We start from the raw sequence: 18,324 nt of genomic DNA, 5'->3' as shown, positions 1-18,324 counted from the left end.
CAAGGAAATCAGCCGAATGGGTTTCAAAATGGGGAACAAGATCAAGAGGGAAGAAACCAGTCACACAGCCAGCCACATGTTGTTATTTTTTTTTTTTTAAATATCTTTATTTTACTGTGAAACAAGGCGAAGCACATTTCAGCATCAAAGAACATCTTTTCTCTAGACAACGTACAACTGAACACAAACCATTGCACTTAATTCCATAATTACATACTGAAACCTTATAGCTTTGTAAGAGACTCTATAAGCACAAAATAAAATTGTCCACAAAGGGGAGCCTACAGTGTGGGACAGTCACAACTCCCATACATTCCTTTTCTCCTGGCTGGACAGGATGCATGACAGCAAAGTGGCACCGTGTTGATTAAAAATGGCACAGATGTAAACCCTAAGTGCCTTCAAAAAAAAAAAAAAAAAAAAAACGTCAGGTTTCTTGTTTTATTTATTAGTGGTATGTTATATTCTGTGTCTTCGTGAGCAAATCTAAAATTATTTGGAATGTATCAAGCAGCAGTAACAAAGTCGTTCCTGCATCAGTGGTACAGTCGACATGGGCCAAGCACACGAGCTCCAGCTCTCTCTAGTGGTCGTGTGGAAAACCCGCCAGAGAAATGGCAGTACACAGCTGCAAACTGGAAAAAAAAAAAAAAGGATATCGACACCAGTTCTCATTCTGCTTTTCTGCTTTTTGGAAAAAAATTAAATAAAATAAAATAAAAAATCCACAAATAACAAGTGTCCACCTTGATTGAACTTGCTCTGTGTTGCAGAAGCTGACACACGACAGCTAGCTAGGAGGAGGCTAGAAACATCCAACTGTACTTAAGTTACAGAAAGAAAAATACTTCTCTGCTATCTCAATACTCTTTTCTCTATGGCAAAAAATACTAAAGGACACTCAACATGTTCCTAAACATCTTCTTAATAAATGTACAATATAATAACTTTGAAAAGGTTTGATTTCCTTAGTGGATAAAATAAATAGTTTCAAGAAAGACAAAATTAAGACTGGCTGGATGTCACACAAACCTCACGAATGGATTGGCATCGATAAAAATATGAACGGCATTGAAATATAGGGACAAAATGTAAAGCCATGATGAGGTTCATTTCATGATTAAAAAAAAAAAAAAGTCTTTCAAAGTAACAGCCACAATGACGTAAAAGCTAAATCCAGTCATTTGCTTAAAATATAGGTAATACTTTGAGGACAGTATGTGATTAGAGGAGATTTATGGTGGGCAACTCATTTCACAAAGATTCTGTGAAGCTCTAATTTACCGCACACAGAAAACAGCACAGATACAGGTCGTTTCTTAAAGGCAGCACAGACGCTTCACACAGTACTGACCTTCACATCCCTGCTACACTGACTACTGTATGAATGTTCATATTGCTGCTTTCTCATTAAATAACGAGTGCACCTTTATTCAACCTGCACACACTTCATCTGGCTTCACTGACAAGGACAGGTCTCATAGAAACAAAATAATGAAATGTGCAAAAATAGTGCTGATTGGTTTATTAATGATTTTTTTTTTTTTTGGAGGATTAGGTCCAAATACATTTTCTACAGCACCATATCTCCACAACGGCTTAAATTCATTTACAGATCATTGAGCCTTTTGGCATCTACTTGAAAGCTTAATTTGCTTCTGAAAGGATTACAGAAAAACTCTTCTAACCGATGCATGTTGCAATTTATCAACAACTCACTAGGACTGAGTTCAAATGGAGTCAATGGTTCAATCAGAGGTGAAAAAAAAAAGGCAAATTTGAATAAGACTTTGCAGAAAACCTAATCCGGAAAAACAAAGAACTACTGCAAGAGTTCACTTTTAGAGAAAGAGTTCAACTTGACAAACTGCATTTTAGAAGCTCAGACTTCCACACAAAATACTGATTAATACTTCCTATGACACTTTTTAAAACACCCGCCAATGTAACTACACACCGTGTATGAAATTAGTACAGACGACAGGACAAAAAAAAAAAAGAAAAAGGCAAAGGAACCCAGCAGTGAAGAAGCTTCAGCTTATATATTTTAACCAACAGATCCAACACACACTTGTGATTGGCATAAATAACAAAGAATTTTACTGTAAAACACCTGGAAATGAACATTATATGAACAAAGCCCAGTCTGAACAAACATGTACACAACAGGCCAATTTACAACAAAGGTTTTACTAGAATAGTAACATAGGCAGTGGTTTTGCTCTGAAGCCTCAAACACGTCCAGGTCACACCAGAGACGAAGGCCATGTTGCCGTAGAAACCATCGCTGTGCTCTACATGTACCGTCACAACTACTGAGCCCCCTCACTCAACACATGTGAAATCAGAAACAGGCTCCATGTTAAGAGACAAAAATGAACCTTTCTGTTTCTGCTAAACACAGCAGCTACAAGAAGCTGTGGCCGATGTGCTAAAAACAGGGGCTGGAGTTTGTTGCACTGGTTTTCAGTAATCTCTTCAATCATCTTAAAAAAAAGCTTGTAGCATTTCCAAACCGCAAACCGTTGGGAACTAACAGGTTGGATTAAGCGTGGTCCAAACCCAAATACTTCAGTGTAATTTAGTTGTTCATCTGATGAATATATATATAAATATATATGTATATATATCACGTGATTCAATGATGCGGCCAAGCATGAGAGGCTTTGAAACGATGGAAGGCGATTAAAAAAAAAAAAAAAAAAAAAAAAAGACACAAAAAAACAGCGGCAACACAAATGAACATGGCATCTGGCAAAGGTGAAATCAGCCCAAATAAAAGAGACACATCATTAAGATATAATAGAACATAGCAAATATAAAAACCATCTATGTATAAATAGAAATAATCACAACTAAGGAAATTAAAACTGAACCTTGGAGGGGAGCTGAAGTAACAGGGCTGAGAGCAGTGCATTCAAATAAAAAATAATAATTAAATATTAACACACATTAATAGGTATATAGAGGTTATCCTGCAAACAGGTAGAAATGCACAGTTGACCAACATTTTGTTTAACAGTGTTAATAGATAGAAGCTGGCTATAATGGAAATGTGTACAGTACAGTAATTCACAAACTCAACCTGAAAACACTGGTGTCAGAAACAAGTTTCACAGACCGGATGAACAAACACGACTCTCGTGACCAAATCAAACGGAATGACCCAAGGCTGTCGGGTTTTTTTTTTTTGTTTGTTTTTTGTAGTTTTGTTTTTGTGGATGTGTTCTTGCTCACACACAGCGCTGCCAGTCCCCCAGAGCTCCGGGCCTGCACCGAGCCCCTGGGGGCTGCCCTCTGCCTCCGTCCCCCCACCTCACGGCGAGCTGCTGTACGTGGCTCTAGGCGGCCGCCTCCTCCAGGGCTGGCAGGAGGCCTTTCTCCATCAGGTGAGCCTTCAGGGAATTGAAGATGTGGAGCTGCTGATCCACACGGAGGGCCAGGAGCTGTTGGATCACCCTGGAGGGGTTTGGGCCCCTGAGAGAAGAAACACAAACCTTCTATTATAAATGAAACACAGTGAACTGGCAAGACTGAACTATAGTGGTTTTGCATGAGTCATGATTCACTGACAAACACTATGAAGAAAGTCACATTTTAATGAAGGAAGGAAGTTCTGAAAGCCACTAAACACAATAACTAAAAACATTTCTCCTTATTGTCCAAACTTCTCCTATCCACCAGTACATGTTTGAGCCAGAATCTCATCCAGTATGAGAGTGGACATCCCAAACATCTGCAGCATTATAACAGGACAACTCCATTTGATAAACATTACACTCATTACCTGCATATTTTATAATAGAGCCAGCACATCAGTAATAGTCTTGAAGCTGGCCCTGGATACTGTCTTACTCTAGGCTAACGTCACTGACTACTTCCTACTTAAAACTACATTTACTCTTACCTGACACAGCATTACGTTTCAAGCACAAGTCCAAACATACCTGCCAAACTAAACCACCAGCCACCACCTCTCAGTAACAACAACCTGTGAGCTGCAGCATCCACAGCAGGAGGATGTGGCCTGATACAAAACACCGGCTTTGCAAAAGAAACTGTGCAATGTGGCCCTGAGCCCCAGGGTCCTCAGACCTCAAACCAATCCAGTATATGCAGGATGCCCCTGAGAAAGCCTGATCCACTGTGGCCCCTCCCCTACACCCACAGGACCCTAGAAATCCCACTACCAACACCCTGGTAAAACACACCATAGGAACTCATTTGAAGATGTGAGGGAGACTTAAACAATATGAGACGGACCGTTCTCAATGACCCAATGTTCAAATGGAGGCACAGGAAAAAGTTTTTGACATTAAGAAAATCAACTTAAGTTTTATAGTAGTGACCTTAAAAAATATTGTGTAGACTTAAAATATTACTTCCATTAAACGCCAATTACAAACGTGAGAATAAGTAAACACAACATGTAGTGTTGTGAGTTTACCTGATAAAACTAGCGATGTAGACGTTAACGAACGTGGCCATGAGGTACTGGCAGTCAAACCTGTCCATGATGCCACCATGACCTGGGATAGTGTTGGCGAAGTCCTGAAAGAAGAGAAGACGATACACAAGCAACAGACGTTAAAGATTAAAAAAAAGCTAAACACAAAGAACACATTCATGAAATATGTAGCCATTACACACCACAGTACATGCCACAGAGTTAGAGAGAGTGGGCTCATACTGACGTGGGTCCTGAGGATCCACGGTCACGTCCTTACCTTGATCTTAAAAGCTCTTTTGAAGCCGCTGGCAAAGAAGCCGCCAAAGGGTCCCACGATGGAGGCGAAAGAGGAGAGGGCAATGCTGTGGATCTGGAACGGATAGAGGCGAACTGTTGTCTGTGGAGACAAGAAGGAAGTGTTACACTAGTAACATCCACATTTAATGTTAGCACTGCAGATTTACGGGCATTTCTCAGTTCCATTCTTTGTTCGAGCTGAAACTACTGGTTTCCAAAAAAGTGAAGAAAATTTAAACCCTATAATTAATTGACAACAGTAGTGACATAACAGACCAAATGTTGAAACTGTGAAGCTCTGTTGCTCTGTTAGGAATATGTGCTCACTTAGGTTCTGCTGCCACAAACAGGACAGTGTTTACAACACATCTGTTGACACACAGCCTGTAAGCATTGGGTAACCTAAACACTTCTTGTCAAGGTTTTTTCTTTTTCTAAACACTTCTAAGCCACCTCTGTTATGTTTTCTACCTCATCATAACCAAATAGTTTCAACAGGCGGCAAGTTTCACTAATTAAAATGAGGTCTCCCCCAAGAAGACACTGCCCAAAACACGTACTTAGCGCCTTCATGAACATACAATTTTACAGTACCTTTGACTGCCAGTACAAAATATCGTTTTTGAAATGTTTTCTGTCAGAGACAATTTGAGAGCAACAAACTGCGGTCTGAGTCGTACCCATCCAGTGACAGACTCCAGGATGCCGGGCAGGGCGTACTCCTGGAGCTGAAAGAGATCTGACGGTTCACAGTCCACCTGGAAGCTGTTGGAGTCGTTGTTGAACTCCACTGGACACACAAAGTAGCGGTAGCCGGCCATGACGTAGGACAGCTGAGAGGAGAACGAGGTACAGTCATGTTCACTTTTATTTATCGAACCTTAATACAAACTGGAATGAATTTCAAATCTGAATTATTGGATGATCTCTGTATTTGCCGTTTATTTAGATTCATTTGAAAACATGTGCCCACATTGCCTCAGCTGCAGTTAACTTTTCTTTACTAACATTTATGGGTCCTTAGTAAGTTTCTTCCTGTTAAAGAGAGTTTTTCTTTTGCTACTATCACTTATTATTGCTTGCTCTCTGTGTGTTTCAAGCTCTGGGGTCTGTGAAGTATATTAAAACTATACCAGTAACACTGAACTGAATTAACAAAAGCCCGATTGGCACAGGATTAGTTTTACCTGGGGAACTACGGTGATTTGATTTGAGATTGTCTGTGATCGTGATCACAGCAATACTGAATCTAATCATCCATGTCCGTGATTTGTGAAGAGGAAATTACACTGCAAATAACCATAATTCTCATAACACAGAGGTTCTCTGATAATATTAATCCACTGTGAATCGACATCTCTGTGATTGAGGGTTGAGCTTTTACCTTTTCATGACTTTTGTTTGATTTGGGGCTTTTTTCTGCCTCTTGTCAATTATGTGCTATAGGATATATGTGCTATAGGATATATAGGATGTGCTATAATTCAAAATTTGGACAGTTGTCAGTTGAATTGTTGCTGAACTATTTAGATGGATGAAACCATTAAATCAATCACTACTGTGTTCATCGGGAAAGGTGGAACTGATTTAAATACACTCCAGGTTGTTGGTAATTTCTTCCCCGGGATAAATAGTATCAAAAACATATTTTTATCATCCATTATAATTTGCAAAGTAATTAAAACTGTCTCTGACACACAGTGGAGTGAGGCTGAAAGTAGCAGAGACATAACATCATTTGAATAAAACCCAGAGTTTTTTTCCCGTGAGAATGCGCCACACAAACGTAGGGGGTAATATTTGCATCACAGGACGTCCTCAGATAAAACTAATCCAGTGTGAACAGGGCTAAAGGAGTATCACAAAAAAAAAAGAAAGACGACTCAGGGTCTAAAAAGATATAAAAACTTACCATTATGCCAAAAACAATAGTGGAGAAGAGTCCACCAATGAATCCCTCCCATGTCTTCTTAGGTGACAGCTGCAACAAATTCAAAGGATTAATAAACCACCATGTACAGCATGATATTCATCATGTCATATATTTCTCATTAAAATCGAATCTTTGTCAAGACACTAACCTTGATGAGTGGCGTTCGGCCGAAGAAGAAGCCAAACATGTAAGCCATAATGTCATTACAGATCACACAGGAAATGGGCACAATGAACCTAATCAGACAAAGAGGACAATTATCACGTGGTAAAGTTCTATTGATTTGATTAGGAGGAGATAATCAAGATAATGTCATTTCAAAATAATTCGATTTAACGTTGTGATTAGACATTAACAAAGATGTTTTAACTGTACAGTACCAGAGGATGTGAGGCCCTGTTTACTTACCAGATCATCCCTTCAAACAGGTTGTGAATGATAAGGTGAGACTGAGTCACCACAATCAGCAGAGTCACATGAGTCCAGCCAAACTGTGGACACAACACAACACGACACAGTATATTTACACTAAGACAGGTTAACATTCACACCTTACTATGCTCGATAATGACAGACTCTTTCCTTCACAACAGTACCAACATTTTTTTGAGACTTATAACTCCCTTCATGTGAATTCTGTGCACAGAGAGTTTCATCAGAAGAAAAGCAGCAGCTAAACAGTTAAAGCGTGACCAGATAATGACCTAGTTAAATCCACACACTGAGTGGAAAATGCTGGTGATGCAAGTATCTCTTCTCCATAATAAGAACTAAACTGGTACACACAATGTGTGGAAACATTTGTGAATATGAAGCTGAAAACATTTCCACAGTAGATGCCGAAACATCATTGTTTTTGTCTTGCGTGTTCATGTCATGTGTCGTAAGTGGTAGACAGTGTTTTATCCACACAACTGATGTGAAGCAGGAGAACTCTCTGGTTAATGCAGCAAACACAGAAAGACTGACCCAGACATTTTCTATCAGAGCAATCCCTGGCAAGATTCTCCATTATCTTGAGGGCCAGTAATTGAGAACAGCTCATTAATAACTCAGTGGCCTTGAGGCAGGAGGAGAGGGAGACGGGGGCGTCTGCTTACCATGTAGAACTGAAGGCGGTAATGCTTCTTCACCAAACTCAGCACAAACATACAGAAACCTGCAACAGCAGAACAATTCAGGTATGAAACACAGAACTGTGGCAGCCACGAGAAGGAGAATTAATTCAGGATTCAGGTCACTGGTGGTCAAATGTATGATTCAATTCAGATTGACCTAATTCCCGGTTTAATGTGCAGCGAGTAGCTCAGGACTGCTGAAGCCATTTTCACATGAGGTGAGGGGAAAAGGAAGCAGAGAGGCAATCAAAAAACGACTTTTAGTGGGTGAGAAGGAGTCGAAGCAGACAAAGGCCCAGCTTCCTGGACTTAGATGTAACGCAGACAGCGTGACGCTACTAATGTGTACATTCTTTTCACTTCAAGGTGTGACACCGTTAGCTTCACAGCCTCCGTGTGAGAAAGACGTGAAAAAGCCATTCAGTTTCACCCTGAATCTAGTAGGCAAGAGGCAGAAATAGTCGGTGCGCTTCCTTCCTCCCCACATCCTGTTTGGCATCTGCCAGAAGCTTTAGTGTTATAGTATTGCAAACATAGAACCTGCAATACAGGAAGTGGGACGTCTCCTGTTCAGTTAGGGACTGAAATCACCTTATAAGTAACTACAGTGGTAAGATACACAGCTTGAGTTCCCTGAGGCTCATTTATTAACGGTTAATTGGACATTTATACTTATATTCAAAGTGAAAGCCTGAATGATGCATCATTGTCACCTGCTGAGAGAAACCCGACACATCCTGATGCAGTCTCTTCTAATTAGATCAACGTAATCACTAGACGACAGCAGCTCATTTATGTTTGATATGAATGTGATGTTAATAACACAAGATCAAAATCTGCAACATGACTCCGTAGTGAACAACCTCCATCAATAAATTATTTGTAGCCAACAGGAACAGTGGTGACAAGGTCATTGAAAGCTCATCATCAGGGTTTATTTTTTTGTTTGCTTCACAGTGTTTGTACCTGTGAGGTAGAGGGCGAAGGAGATAAAGCGGTGGTATTTGCTGAGGATGCGAAGGGGCTCCTCTCTTTGCACCAGGGAGAAGAAGTAGTCTGTCACAGTCTCACCATAGAAGAAGTAGTTAACACATAGCAGGAAGTACCTATAGGACAAAGGCGTTGGTGTAAATGTACACATGTCGATTTGTGGTGACAGCAGCTCATCAATTCAGTGAGCCAGCAGAAAAACCAGCAGGGCTGAGATATTCACAAATAGCACAAGGAGGCTAAATGTTTTCTCATTTCATATTAGCAACTGTACATGGAATATCTTTTTTATTATTTTCCAGCAGGTTTTTCAGCCTCTTGGCACAGTGAATATCAAGACGCTACTATCTATCACACTACAATGTACAAAACTACCACTAAAATCAAAGAGCACTAAGGATTCACAGTATTTCTGCTATGATGTACTGATTGGTTTAGTATTACAGAGGACATTTAAGATCCAAAACAGGCCAGAAAAACAAACCTCAGGACGTCTGCAATGAAATAAAACATGATACAAAACGATAAGAGAGACGTCAACATGGATATCTGCTACGTTCATGACACCTCTACAAAACGTGTGACTGCTCATGTCTGTGTGTGTCCTCACCAGCTCAGCGTCCTGAACCAGGGCAGGTGGTAGGAGTGATACACACTGTAACCGATCGTGATGATCTCTTGGAAGCACTTGATCTGAACACAGAGGACCTGCACAGAGAAACACTGCGTCACCAGGGAACAAAACTACTGGAGCATCAGGGCTCCGTGTGTGTCCTACTGACACAAAATGGCTGACAGGCCTATTTTCAGAGAACTCCCAGATGACAGGGGCAGTAATGCTGCACGTTACTAGAAAGCCAGGATCCCCATAAGTCCAGAAGATTTGCATTTGTGTGGGTTCACCTGAAAGTGTTGCACAGAGGAACTGAGAAGCCGAATACATCCTCAGCACACGGTGAGTGAAAAAACGGACACGTCTGTACCTCATAGTAGGATTCTCAAAGATCTTCATTTAAATACACATCTGTCACATCTATTGCTTCATGTGTTAACAATGGGGACTGAGCCTTTGGTCCACTGATAAAAGTGGGATAAATGAAGGATTATCTCATCTCTTATTATTTAATATATTTTCATAACTGTTAAATCTGGGTCTGTGGTAATATTGCAGGAATAAATATTAATTACGTCGCTGCTAAAAAAAAATCCAGAAAAGCCAAATTGTCATGAAACGACAGACTACACAGTCAGATTTTTGCAAACTGGAACTTTTCTACTGCAGCAGCTTTACAGTAAAAGTATTTAACTTAAAAAAACACATCTACTTTTATTATGAAGTGCTCAATTTGTCTACAAAACAAGACGACCGTTGTTTCTGGAGCTGCAGGCGATAAGTTGCACAACCGAATCCTTTTACCAGAGCTTTACGCAACCTCACGCCATGTGCCACATGAAATCAAATCACAGTTGATGGGGGTCACTTTTAGACCGACTACTATTAAAATAGCATTAGTATGTTTAACTGCCCCCCGAACACCGTGAGCTGCTATTAAACAGCATTTTATTTAACCATCAGTATCTACTGGACTGAAACTGCAACTGCATTTCAAATTGCCACTTAAATATTAAGAAGAGAGAATAGGCAGTAAATGATTTCGCATCCTCCGTGGGGCAACAAACGTCTGCACAATTTGCACTTACGATCATCATGAGCACCATTGGGCCCAGGTAGATGATGAAGAAGAAGAAGGAGATCATGGCTAGTGTGAGGATGCCTCGTACCCACCAGTTCTTCCATCTGAAGAAAACACAAAGATTCTGTCAGCTCAGAGGAGAATACGGTACACGACAAACAGTCAACAATGGTAAAAGAATAATATGGCAGTTATGTTCATACTGTTCATCAACACACCTTTTATGTGTAGACCATTTTGTTTGTGCCATTGTGATCATGTGTTTTCAAAAATGCGGTAGTGTTACAATACTGAGCAGACAGTGAGTGTTGGACATAAGTTCATGTACTACATGATCAGAGAAAACATCTTTATGTTCAGACATCTAAAAAAATCGTAAGCTTTTATCAGTGCACACAAAACTTCTCCGTATGTTTCTCTTTTTTTCTTCCACACCAAGCATACCTGGATGACAGTCCAGACAAGGCTTTGTTTAGAACCACGGGGGTGTCATCGGGAGGGACAGGAACCTCTGGGACCCCTTGATCTCCCTTGGACTCGCTGTCTGACACCCCGTCCTTTTCCACCTTCAGTTCACTGTCTGAACTCTGACAGAAAGAGGACACATGAGGCGATAGCATCAAGCAGAGACATGATTCTGTAGAAATAGAACAGGTGTAAAAATGTGTCTCATCAGCCTTTGGCTGCGATACAACAAGTCGATGGATGCCTGTTGTCTAGTGTCAAGTCATCAGCGCACGTCTGTGTTTCTGTTGTGCAGCGTCAGTTCCTAACTTAGTCTCCCTCCAGCTTCTATGTCTTTTGTGCAGGTGCAGAACGTTCTGTTTGTGCTGACGACCTGTCGGCTGTAGTGTTTGAAGTCTGTTCACATGCTTTCTGAACTCTTAGCTAGACACACGGTGACGTCACAATCAGTTTTTGTAGTTCTTAGATGTTGATTTGAGGTGTCACTACTTTTTGGATTGAAAAAAAACAGATTTTGTCTCGTTTCATGGTCGATCTTAATGTCCCGTTAACCAAGAATATGGGACATGACTGTATTCACATATGACGGGCAGCACAGAGGTGGAGGAGCTGGAGGAATGTAAATTATATTATTTACAGTCTGACTCTACATAGACTGCATTTACATGCTGACAAGCCTCAAAACTAACTCACATGATGTGGTATCTAGGTTAGATGACTCTTGGTATTTTGTGTTTTTTTTTACGGCTCAAACAAACAACTCTCTGACTCTATTCCCCACAGCACTTCATTTCAAGAACAGCTTTTCACAGAATTTCAAGCTTTTCAAGAATATATCAGCGGCACTTTACCGAGAAATATTTCACTTCTTTAGAGACAAGCTGAACTTTGAGTTGAATTTTATAATGACATCTTCAAACCCAAAAGGGTCATGAAAGAAGTAGAGAATTGTGGCTGAAATAAATACTACAGAATGTGAACAGCTTAATTATGAGCTTGGTGAATGCTGGCACTGTATAAATGAACTAAATGAAAAATACAGTATTAGAGCATTGTTTGATCGTTTGGCTCGTAACTACACATGATGTTTTTTAGGTCACCACACTGCATTTAATTTTAAAGAGTAACAGGTGCAAAAAAACAGTGGACTAAGTCGGTGATACATTAACTGAACATTGTTAAACTGTCTCATTTTGTTACAGATTCAAACCTAGAAAACTTTGCCATCTTCCCAAATCACTTACTGGAGATAGTGTATGTATAGTGTATGACTGACAGACAGCTATCAAATAAACACTAACTCAACTCAAAACTGTTTCCACCAGCTGACTTTAATGTTTCCAATCAATATCTGTTAAAACTTCAAATATGTTCAGTGTCTTAAATGCGCACACAAAGGCTACACATATCATATGACGCTGCAGAACGTGAGCTAGTCAGTAAGGAATCAAGAACTGGGTCCATTTGAGAATTAAAATGATCAAAGTACTAGTGTGTGATCCTTTGGAAAAGCTTAACCAGTGTTGCTGCTAAATAAATGTTTCTATTACTTAACCTAACCCACTAACTAAACATTCTGCACATGGCACGAGAGAGCGTGGGTGTGAACACGGCCTTGGCAGCCTATTGTGCCACTAAATTGAAAGCGCATTAATATTCTGTGTACTTTAATTGATACGTACTCAGACAAACATTAAACAGCATCAGCTTCGTCCCAGTCGGGGTGGACACATTGTAGTAGGCAAACAGCAGCGGGGCTGCCAGTACAGGGCTGCATGTGGGCGGCTAAACACTGCACCAGATCTCCAGCCATATTGTTGATTTTTCAAATCCATCTGTTCACTGATGGACGCCTGCTTAAAACACACTGATCCTTGCCTCTCGTCAGTAACAGCACTGACGAGAATGGATGCCACCGTTACAGTTCCCACGGTTTAAACTGTGATTTTTCTTGAGGCCAGCTTGTCCTTTCACTTTTCACCCCCCCGTGCTCTCCTCTCTGCTGCTGGTGACCAAATTAGGCTCGGAGTTGTCACGTCACACTCACGGAGCAGATGGTCGACCTGCTGGTTTCGTGACCCCCTCTCAGACTGTCACATTAACAACTACACCCTGCTACAGAACCGCAGCTGGATATTTTTCATGCTAAATTCGTAGGTTATTCAGCTTTATCTTAATACTAATAATAGATAAAATATATATTAACAAATAAGTAGTGTAGAGTAACTGTCAGATATTTTATTTAAGATTTAGATCTGGTGGCTGTGTAGTTCAGCTAGCTATCTGAGAATAATGCTTAAGACGGATAAAGTCCAGATGTAGCTATTAACACTGCTAACATTCAGGAGCAGAAGGACTCCAACGCTTGCAATAATATTAAAACTAAAGTGATGATGTATATCTGCAACTCTCCCTTCTCAGATTATAAACACATTAGCAGAGGCACTAAACACACTGACCGATTTCCTGTAATAATAGCAGATGATACAGTGTTTGTGGGCATCTGTTCCAGTAAACAGAACAAAACATTTTATACAAAAGCAATACAACTCGGGCTGACTGTGAAAGAGTTACAATTTTTTCCTGTGGAAAACCTAACCTGTTTAATAGTTTGTATTTTGAGGGGCCAGCTGCTGAATGTCAATTTGAAAGTGATTCAAGTAAACAGTAGGTTTACTGTACTGTTTTTCATTCACATCAACAATGAATCATTTTTTCATTGTTAAAATGTCTAAATTTCACCTTGCAGGTGCAATAAAGTCTACTTTGATCTCATAAAACAGCATAGTGCTGCATATGAATGAACAAACCTTCTTTTTATAGGTTATATTGTGCTTGATGCTGTTGCTTTGTTTTAATAAAACGCTACATGGACAATATTCTGTTGTAAAGTGAGAAAGACCTGGCTGAAAACATTCTCACTTTAATAAAATGAATTAAACTGACACAAGAGCTGTGACATTCAGCGTTTCTCCATCCGTGTTCCTGAAAAAGACTGTGATTAATGAGTGATTAATTTGTCTTAAAGAAATAAAACATGTGTTTTCCAAAATTTAAGAAATTCCTTCGCTGTAGCTGTTTACTTTAACACTAGAAGACTATCACAGTGGCCAAAGCCTGCCAGCTGAGGACAGAAGCGCACACAACACCGCACACACATTTTCCATCCGCTGGTTTCTATGGAGACAATATCCGTCATTCAGGATGCTTGAGTTAAAAATAGACACTCCTTTCACATAAACACTCCTCCCCTTTCATGTTGTCTCCAACACCAGAGGCAACAGTGTCTCTTTTTGTTTAGCTGTTTTTTTTCCTCCTCTCTAATTAATTCGAAAAAGCTGCGTCTGTGATGTGTTGAAGGCCATTTTACCAGGATTTTAAAACGTTCATACCCAGTGTAGTGGGACTAGTGATGTGGATGCCGTGCTGTGCAACTCTTGTGAAATATTTTGAATAGCCTGATAGTGTGGTCTGATCGTTTAAGATGGGTCTCCTGACACACTGCTGGTCACAGCCAGGTGACGCAACGTAGCACTGCAGCAACATTTTGAGTCATACTTAATGTCTATGTAGTTTGATCAAAGAGTGACTCAGTCAGGTTTCTGATGTGAATTTCGTCCCTCTCTCATTTATAAAAAAAACACCTCGTCTAAACCAATGTCATTGTCTTAACAGCATATGAAGCTGATCTAAAAAAAAAAGCAGAGCTAGTAGAGATTTAACTGTCACCTTTCACTTGGTTTTATTGAATCGCTGGTCGTTCATCCTCTGGCTCAACTAAATGTCCTGCAGGAATAAGCCTCGTCATGCAGATGGCAGAGCAAAGTCATTTGTGTTACTCACTTCTCTCCGACATACCGCGCCGTTGCCTGAATTTCCATGTGACCTTATAAGGCTTTTGTTTTTAGCACACATTGCTATCTCGGTTTCCACATGTGCACCCTCATCTGGCCAGATATTCCTGAATAAATCCCATTTCTGATCAGCCACATTTACTCGGTGGAGGGACGGGATATATTCCCTGTTCTTTCAAAACTCAGCTGGCCAGACTCTGCTTTACACTGTCATTAATTCCTCATGTGAGTTATTCTGTTTAGACGTGTGAACAAAGTCGCCAAACTACTATAAAAAAGGGTAACAGGAAAAACATAAAAGTGTCTATATCCAGCAACCGGCAAGATGAAACCGTCAACCACTGTAGCGCTTGCACCTCAACCTTGAACATCCGCTGACTTTCTGACAACCTCAGCATTTTAAGTGTAACAGTGAGTTTTGTCTGTTGGTTGTCATCAATGTCTGGGAGTCGTCATCTGCTGTTTTTCAGGCAAGAGCTCAACAAGAACAGATGCTAAATGCAAGCGTAGCGGCACTTCTTTCCAGCGCATTCACAAGTTGTAAGCAGGTTGTTTCTGTGCAAACAGACCTATAAACACATATTCATCAACATTACACTCTAAGTGGCCAGCCCTGATTGGTTGCACGCTTAAATGATGACAGAACTGTGAGAATATTACATAAATGTCACAATGCCGCAAGGTAACAGCATGACCTGACACATTAATGGGACAGAGTAGGTTGTTTTAAAACACATCATGACCAAAAACAAAAACAAAATAATAATAATAATAATGATAATCAATCAATCGCACGTTTGCCTAAAAAGTCCTAGCACTGAGTGGGATTTTGTGGATAATTGGTCTGCTACATGTGGAGCTAATGCATCTGATGCTTTTAGTTCTTGTCTAATTTGCAGTCACCGTGTCTCCCTGGTTCGGTCCCACATCCACCACAGCAGCATCACCACGCCCCTTTCTGGGCCCCGACTACTCTCTGGGACAACATCTCTTACATCGACGTTGACACAGACGTAGCTTTTATTTCCGTTCAGCTTGAATGCAAACACGAGATAAACTCAATATCTGGCAGCGGTGAGTGGTTTTTCATAATAGCAGTGAGACCAGCCAGGCTAGTGCTGCTACACTTGCAGAGACCATGTCTGCGGGTCGTGTCTGAAGCTAAAGTAAGCATCTAACTTTAGCTGACTCTTCTTCTTAAAACACATATTCAACAGCAACACACCCTTCATCAGTAAAGAGAGGTGACACTCAGAGCTTCAAGCGATTCAGGCTTTAAAGGCGGCGTATGAGACGAGCTGCAAAAAGCCATAGCTTAACATTTCATAATTTACTAATAGCTTGCTCAGTATCCAATTGAAAAAACAATTAAAATACACTTTGAATGTTTTGCTACATAAGAACAGCCATTCGACTCATATATATATGCAAAATATGACAGATTTTAGTGCAGTGTTAACTTTTGTGTTTGGCTTGCCGTTGTTTTCTCAACAAACGCACACAGGAAGAACCGTAAATAGCATCAGCCAATCGAGACTAATACTTGAGTCGCTTGGCGGATGATTTGTGTCGGGGTGTTACAAGCGATTTAAGAGCTTTCAAGTTAGAGTAGCTGGCAACTCTCCAAGCATGCCGCTAAGTGAAAGACGACGTTAAAATGCCAGTCTTTATTAGATTCTGCCATGACTTGTTTTCCAGCCCCAGGATAATACATGTACCATTTAGCTGGCTAGCTAGCGTTAGCATCGCTGTCGTTACCTTGTCCTCTGACGGCTGGTGTTGTAACGTCGGCTCAGTCTCTTTGGCCACACGGTGCCTTAGCTCTGTCATCTTAGCGACAACAGCGAAGCTCCTGTGGCTCCGACACACAAACTAGTTTTTATTTTTTGATTGACAGACCTTCTGCTAAGCTCCCCAGCTAGATTTTTCTAGTAACACTTCACTCGAAGAACCCTGTAATCATCACCACAACTCCACCACAATAAACACGAGAAAGACTTCCGGTTTTCACAATACAATTATTATTGATGATTAATGTAGAAAACTAACCGCGAAAGAAAGAGAGAAGATGTTTAGATGTTTTATTGAAAGCATAGACACAATTTTAAACAAATAACGCACATGTACCTGGAAGGAAGTATACGGTATAAAGATGTACTGTATATACAGTACATAAACATTTACATCCGGATCAGAACTTTCCAGAAGCACATGTGATGAAAACAAAGACAGACAGTGATGGAGGACTTTTAAACACTGGCTGTTGAAGCATGGACAGTCTGTATTTTTCGTTATAAACATTTTTCAACGAACGCTTATGTGTGCTTTTATTGCTAAGCTATAGTTTCCTAATGTTTGACTGTATTCTGGCTAACTTGACTGTGCAGCCTCTGACGTAATGGGGGGGCGTGGGCTACATTCAAGAAAAATACTGTTCAATGTCTGAGTGTTGCAATTACAAAAAAAAGAAGAAAGAAGCAATACAACAACAATTTAAAAATACCAGTTTACAAGTGAAAGTCCTAAAATACAATAAGTATTACCTGCTAAATGTATTTAAAGTATAAATCGTAATGGACTCTGTCTGTAGTATTGTATTTACATGACATACTGTGGAGATGCATCAAAGCAACCAGTATTCATATATTGCAACTGACTGAGGCCGAACTGATTACTGTCAATATTGTTTCATGATATTTGCTGTATAACAGTCAATGCTGTTTAATGGTTATAAAGCCAATCGGCTCAACAGTGAAGTAACTACGGCTGTCACATGAATCTAGATGAGTAAAAGGGACAAGGTCACAGCTGAAATACAATCTATTCAAATAGAAAGTAGCATAAAATTAAAATTAAATTAAAATTGTACCTCAGAATAGTACCTTAAAACACTGCTTGAGTGCATATATTTTGTTGCTTAACATCACTGACATTTATGTTTTCTATTTCGGTTTCTATGGCAGTATTTACCAAATGTGGTAGGTAGGTAGGTAGGTAGGTAGGTAGATAGATAGATAGATAGATAGATAGATAGATAGATAGATAGATAGATAGATAGATAGATAGATAGATAGATAGATAGATAGATAGATAGATAGATAGATAGATAGATAGATAGATAGGTAGACTTCAGTTTACTCCACTGCACTTGTCTTAGAGAACATTCATTAGACAAGTGTGTGTGTCTGTCGGTTTAATGTCAGCTAAAGTCTACTTATCAAGTCCCTCTAAAAGCTAGAACACTTGATTGCAGATTCAGCCTCCTGCCTTTAGAATTATCTGTAATTTGCACCTTTAACACCAAGTGGCAGCAAACGCTCGCTGTAAGTGTGTGTCTGTGTGTCAGCTCTGTGGCCTGACAGCAGCCAGCAGTTATAAATACTTAATGACTTACCGCTGTTGCAGCACCAAGGAAAGGAGGATGAACACTGCAGCCCAAATACAACAGCTCAATAGGATCTGACATGGCACCGTCGGGTGTTCACTTTCTCTTTAGTCACTGATGGATGACCTTAGCAAGCCT

General features: G+C 40.1%; 1 protein-coding gene across 1 annotated transcript; it reads right to left on the bottom strand.

Annotated features, from left to right (window-relative positions):
- Window positions 1–77: 77 nt before the first annotated feature.
- On the bottom strand, window positions 78–16,792 carry cds2 (CDP-diacylglycerol synthase (phosphatidate cytidylyltransferase) 2). The gene is made up of 13 exons (XM_047592416.1): window positions 16,560–16,792; window positions 10,927–11,069; window positions 10,490–10,586; window positions 9,399–9,496; window positions 8,765–8,904; window positions 7,781–7,839; window positions 7,089–7,171; window positions 6,829–6,916; window positions 6,660–6,728; window positions 5,428–5,580; window positions 4,728–4,847; window positions 4,448–4,551; window positions 78–3,477 (listed from the first exon to the last, which is right to left on the bottom strand). The coding sequence occupies exons 1-13, from the start codon at window positions 16,629–16,631 to the stop codon at window positions 3,342–3,344; spliced, it is 1,362 nt and encodes a 453-aa protein (XP_047448372.1). The 5' UTR covers window positions 16,632–16,792; the 3' UTR covers window positions 78–3,341.
- Between the last annotated feature and the right edge of the window lie 1,532 nt (window positions 16,793–18,324).

Source organism: Mugil cephalus, chromosome 8 (genome assembly GCF_022458985.1).
Source record: "Mugil cephalus isolate CIBA_MC_2020 chromosome 8, CIBA_Mcephalus_1.1, whole genome shotgun sequence".
Lineage (NCBI taxonomy): Eukaryota > Metazoa > Chordata > Actinopteri > Mugiliformes > Mugilidae > Mugil > Mugil cephalus.
The sequence above is the reverse complement of the archived record's forward strand: the minus strand, read 5'-3'. Positions and strand labels throughout refer to the sequence as shown.

Excerpts from the sequence above, each read along its gene's own strand:
- cds2 (XM_047592416.1), bottom strand. The coding sequence starts at position 16,631 with ATGACAGAGCTAAGGCACCGTGTGGCCAAAGAGACTGAGCCGACGTTA. Across the intron at positions 4,848-5,427 it reads TGGAGTCTGTCACTGGATGG|ACAACAGTTCGCCTCTATCC; the intron begins GTACGACTCAGA and ends TTGTCTCCACAG. Across the intron at positions 4,552-4,727 it reads AAAGAGCTTTTAAGATCAAG|GACTTCGCCAACACTATCCC; the intron begins GTAAGGACGTGA and ends CTCTTCTTTCAG.